Raw genomic sequence first — 6,012 nt, 5'->3', positions numbered from 1 at the left:
AAATAATGGCGGATGGACTAGCGGCGAGTGGTAGCCGTAGGGAGTTGCAGTGCGTTTGCGTTTGCAACTACCTGCTATTGCCACTTCGACAAAAGATGTTACACCGTTTCCACGAAAAAATATGTTATCCATAACCCCCTGCAGACCACCGTCCAATGTCTTCAGGGAAAATATCTGTACCTACTTAACATTAAACTGTTCGAAATTCCACCGTTAGAGGCGCTCTGTTGGCCACACAAGACAGGACACCATTCTTCACTGGCGACAATATCCTCATTTATGGCGACAACTTCTTATCGAACTGACGATGGCGCAAATACCACCGTAGTGATAGTTTGATTTTCTCGGTTTCTCCTTAACCATTCAACGCAAGGGTAAGTCATAAATCTGTTACAAGTATATCTTTGTAAATATAATACAATATTATAGATCTTAATAAACCTCAGTGCTTAATATTCGCATAATTGTATCCAATAACCGTAATGTGTTAAACACCATTATTTAGATTGACCACGTGGTATTTTTGAAAACCACATTAATTCGAACAATTAATCCGTAACACAAATCATGATAATATGTTAAAAAATTTACTCGTTTCAATTTCATTTGTGACCCTTTTTTTTGGATAGTAGAGCTAATACTCCAAAAATATGTCATTCGGCATTAAAAGATATTGAATAATACACTTTATATACTACCTATATAATATAGATATTTTTATAGATAGTAGTAAAGTAGGCCATGTTAAATATTATAGAGGAATATTTTTTATGAATTTTTCCAAATTGAAAATCTTTTTTATAATTACGCATTTCATCAAAAAATTAAGACTTAGTTTGCGAACACCTGTTTTTATCAGCATTTATTTTTATTTTATGATCGTTGACCAAATCAACTACCTGTAGCGTAAATGGTGCACCACATGTGTGTTTTTATTTTGTCTTTGATTTTTATGGTAGGAATATGTAAAGATAACAGAAAACATAGATATCATTAAATTTATGATTTTTTTCCTTTTCATTTCCATGATTGTTTTGAATATTATTATGTATTTCTAACTCAATGAAATATTAGTTATTGTATACTAATTTTTTTATAGTAATAACATTTTATGATTTATTTATTTTTCATAAAGTTAATTCGAATTTCGGATTTATGTTTACCATTATTATAATTTTGATACGTACAATCTCTATCAATGAACAGATAAAGATTTTATGTGATATAATCGAGATAATGGTTTTATACGAATGTTATGTATTATACTAATGTTATATATTATACGGTTTTAAGTAGGTAACATAATAATATTATCTATTCCTCTATTAAAACGTTCAGCTATCTTATCACTTGACAGTGAACACACATACACACAGTACAACTGTTTTGTAACGATAATCTTAAATTTGTTAGTTGTTGTACAAACGATCATTTAGTTAATTTGCATAGGCAGTATAATAATTGGTAGCCGCACATATGTCGACTGAAACAAGACCGATTAGAAATCTGTTCTCGTGCATTTGTTTTCAATTTAATTTTAAGTCAGTTGCACAATATCCAATGCGTAATTGGTTTGAGATATGCGTTACAAAGCCGTTGTACAGTGTGCAAAAGGGCTTTGAAACTTATGCACATACACATTGTAGATATCTTAATCGACCTACCGTTTTGTAGGTACTTTAAGTTGTTCATACATTTAACATTGGTCTAACTATTGAATTAGTTGGTGGCTGGTGTAATAACACCATAAACATGCCTACACCTTAGGTACCTTATACAGTATACACACTGATTTATTATTAAAAAATAAAAATGTAATCAACATAATAAAGTATACAACTATATTATGTTGGTTCACATATTGTATATATTTTATTTTAACTTTTGAAATTCTATTCCATTTGTTTATAAAATAGAATAATTAACATCAATTATGGGGAGCAAATTTGAAGGTTTTGAAGAATGCTTCAAGATGACCTTTAAATCTTGTAATTCTATTGCACTACTGTAAGTTTCAGTATACTATTATAGGTGCTACTTTTAAACATTAATTAATATAATAATTGTAAATATTAATTTTAGACATTTACGAGATATGAATGAAAACCGTACAACTCTTGAGTGCAAAATTGCTGTCGGATTAGTAACTAAAAGAGAAATTATGGATCAATTAAAACACGAATTGCACTTATTTGATACCTTACTCAAGAGAATTGAAGTAAGCTTGTGCCTATTGCTAACCAAACCATCTTTATTAATATGTAAATTTTTCTATAAATGTAGGATAAAATGAATAAAATGCAATGCTGTAAAGTGATCAATAATGTTATTTCAATTTTAACCAAACGGATCAACGATTTGTGGAATAATATTCATTTACTGTTCGACGTCGAAGGTGAACATGAACCAGAAGTTCTTGATGTTGAAGTAGATGACTTCGTAAGTACTTATTGAATATTTAAATCAATATTGTTTTATTACTTATTGAACTTTTCATGTTTATACACATAGTATTTTTACTTTCATAACTTTCTTTATGAGTTATGTTCAGTGTTGTATTTTAACCAGAGCATACAGAGCCCTCAGTATTTATATCATGACATAAAAAAAAACTAACAAATTAATTTTATATATTAAAATGAAGACTCAAAAAGTTCATTTTAAAGTATAAAATGCTTTAATTATAAATAAAACAATCATCTAATATATATGTAGGTAATAGGTATATGTAATTTTAATACCTCTACTTTATGATGTTGATATGTAATTATTGTTTTTAAGGGGGTCACCAACTTTCACTCTACACCAGAGTTTTCTAAACTGTGGTCCACGGACTTTTAAAGGGGTCTGTGAACGTAAATAGGAAATACTATAATATATTGTGTATTTTTGTTTTTTATTTTTATTTTTATTAAGGGGGTCCGCAATAATTTTTACTATTTCTAAGAGGCTCGGCAAAGATAAAATTTAGAAAACACTGCACCATAACATAAATTAATATCCTTTTTACTGTACAAAATATTATATTTACTCCTAAAAAAATACCTTCTTTCCGCTATGTCTCTTGTTATTATTTAGCCATGAAAGCTCAATCATCTAAATTATATTAACGGATAAGATATCAATGTTAGTCTTGATAATTCATTGTTTAAATGTTTGAAACTTATTGTATCTTTAATTATTTAAGTAGAAATAAAATACTTATACATCATTAATGAATAAATAATAAATAGTAAATATATTATAAATAATAATAATAAATATTATAGTTATTTTAATCAAAAATTGCTTTACTTTGCTTTAAAAATTATGTATGAATAAAAATTTCAAAGAAATTAATTTAAATACTAATACTATCAAAACTTAAATAGGTTCTCGAACATAAAAACAAGATCTACAAAAATATTTCAACATTATTTTCTCAAATTTCAATTAAAAAAATTTTTTTAAATAGAATGTATTCACGAGGTTATTTTTATAATTTGCAAAATGAACTTTCTTTTTAAAAATGATTTCTTAGTATATTTATGTATATATTTATATTTGGTTTAATAATGTAATTTAAAAAAAATTTTAAAATGTTGAAGATTTGTTAAATAGTTTTGATTTTGTACTAAGTGTACATACATTACATTTCAGAAAAATTATTTTTAAGTTAAAGATCTACTTTTACTCAATATCTAACAACCATTGTAAATATTGTACATATAATATAAAATTATTAATTTTCAGGTAATATCCCAATGTTCCAACTGCAATAATTGCAGTATAACAATTAAGAGTATTATTAGCAGTATAGAGGTAAGTTTTCAATTAAATAAATCATGAAAATATAAATTTGAGTACAAATTATAAATAATTGATGACATCTCTATGTTTATAGATCATTTCAAAGAAAAACGATGCAGTTTTCAATTTGTCCTCGTCTGATTTTTCCAAAATTCTTCAAACAACAGCATTTGTAGATAAAACATTGATGATAAAAGAAGTATTTCAAAACAATGAAGTCAAAGGAATAGTAATCACGGCTCCCCACAAGTATGGAAAATCAACTAATTTAAGTATGCTTAAATACTTCTTAGAAATTCAGGTAGACTCTTTGGGAAAACCAATTACTAAGGCAAACACCGGTAAACCAATAACAGATACAAGTAATTACGAACTATTTAAAAACCTTAAGATAAGCAAGGAAGTTAATATAATGAATGAGCATTTTGGAAAATATCCGGTGTTGTATGTAAATTTTAAAACAGAAAATATTACAAATTCTTATTGCAGTGCTGCTGAAAAATGTAAAGGATCAATTCATAACTCCTTTTCATTACATAATTATTTACAAAAAAGTAAAAAATTGAGTAGTGAAGAGAGAAAATTATGTAAATTATGGTCTAGTGATTCTAGTTATAAAAGGATTATTTTTGATGAAATTTCAACTGGTCTTAGAATATTGTGTAAATGCTTATCAAAACATTATAATAAGCCATGTTTTGTACTAATTGATGAACTTGACGCGTTAACAATAACCGGAACAATAACAGATGATTTGGTTCAAGATTATAAAAACATCTTTATATTTTTGAAGCAACTTTTATTATTTTTAAAAAATAACAAATACGTTTTTCAAGCATTTATTACTGGAAAATCTGTTTCTTCTATTCATGGCATAGTACCATCATGTATACAAATACTACCATTTTCTAACTTTCATGAGTTTACTGATTACTTTGGATTTACTACAAATGAATTGGAATATCTTTTCAAAAAACCAGAATTCAAATCTGTAACAACAACAATAGAAGAAGTAAAAGCTTATTATGGTGCGTATAATAAAATCGATTTAAGTACAAAAACAAAGAAGCAAATATATTGCATGTGGTCAATTTTAAATGTTTTAAGACGTAACAAGCTTGATAACTATTGGCGAGATTTTGGAAAGTTTTTTTTTAATTTTTCGATTCCAGGTATTAAAACAATAATGCAAAAATTACTGGTAAATGAAACTTTTGTAGTTATGTTATACAATACAACTGAATCAAAAACTCATCCGACTCCCCCTCCAATTATTGAAACATCTGAAAACCCTTTTACAAAAAGTTCACTAGATTATTTTTTTAATGTCTTGTTAGACTTGGGTTATATGACTTTCACTTCAGCGTCAATACTGGTTCTAGACGTACATAATAGTACAAATAGTTGTATAGGATATGTTAAAATACCAAATGAGGAAATTAAACAAGATATTGAACATAAAATATCATTGTTATCTTAAAAAACATATTTTGTGATTTCATTTAATAATATAGGTTTATGTGAATTCCTATATTAAACAATATATTTTGATATTTTCTTTAAAATGTATAATAAAATTTATCAAACCAAATATTATGATTTGATTTTTTTTTTTTTTAATCTCAGTAATTGTTTAATATCTTTTAAGTTATTAATTATTTTTTGTTAAAATGAGTTTAAACTACATTTTTGTTTTATTTTTTATGACTTCAACAATGTAATTATTGTCAAGGATTATTTTAATTTTAATAATTTTTGTATTCATAATAGTAGATTATTCTTATTTATTTATAATTAAAATATGTTTTCTTATTTTTAAGGTACAATTCCATTTTATGTAACAATTTTGTGTTCATAATTTTTCTATTGCAGCATAAAATCATGTAATAGTATAACTATATTCATTTATTATACTAAAACATAATAAAAATACTTATTTGTGTATTTATGCATTTAATTTTAAGTAATACCATAGTGTTTGAAAAACTAAGTAATATTAAATGTATTTTACTTTAAAAAAAAATAAAATAAAAATGTTAAACTAAAAAGTAATGGTTTGTCTCCAAAATCTTTTTATTTTATTACTTATATATTAAAAATAAAATATAGGTTATAAGTTATTCTGAAGTATAAACAAAAAATATAAATAAAGAGATTATTTATATTCAAAATGTAATTGTTATATCTCAGTTAAAAAATAATTTTGTATTTAAATAAAGCTTT

The 6,012-nt window shown here is 25.5% G+C and overlaps 1 protein-coding gene across 1 annotated transcript; it reads left to right on the top strand.

The window, feature by feature from the left end:
- The first annotated feature begins 290 nt into the window (after window positions 1–290).
- On the top strand, window positions 291–5,269 carry LOC112595640. Its single transcript, XM_025340922.1, has 6 exons — window positions 291–374; window positions 1,917–2,007; window positions 2,083–2,218; window positions 2,284–2,439; window positions 3,733–3,801; window positions 3,884–5,269. The coding sequence occupies exons 2-6, from the start codon at window positions 1,934–1,936 to the stop codon at window positions 5,267–5,269; spliced, it is 1,821 nt and encodes a 606-aa protein (XP_025196707.1). The 5' UTR covers window positions 291–374; window positions 1,917–1,933.
- Window positions 5,270–6,012: the final 743 nt, after the last annotated feature.

This window comes from Melanaphis sacchari, unplaced genomic scaffold (assembly GCF_002803265.2).
Source record: "Melanaphis sacchari strain LSU unplaced genomic scaffold, SCAv2.0 Contig28_pilon_pilon, whole genome shotgun sequence".
NCBI classification, from domain to species: Eukaryota; Metazoa; Arthropoda; class Insecta; order Hemiptera; family Aphididae; genus Melanaphis; species Melanaphis sacchari.
This window is presented reverse-complemented; position numbering and strand designations above follow the sequence as displayed.

What these genes read in the sequence shown, in the direction of transcription:
- LOC112595640 (XM_025340922.1), top strand. Translation starts at nt 1,934, where the DNA reads ATGGGGAGCAAATTTGAAGGTTTTGAAGAATGCTTCAAGATGACCTTT. An exon ending in CCTTACTCAAGAGAATTGAA is followed by an intron (nt 2,219 to 2,283) that starts GTAAGCTTGTGC and finishes CTATAAATGTAG; the next exon opens with GATAAAATGAATAAAATGCA. An exon ending in ATGTTGAAGTAGATGACTTC is followed by an intron (nt 2,440 to 3,732) that starts GTAAGTACTTAT and finishes ATTAATTTTCAG; the next exon opens with GTAATATCCCAATGTTCCAA.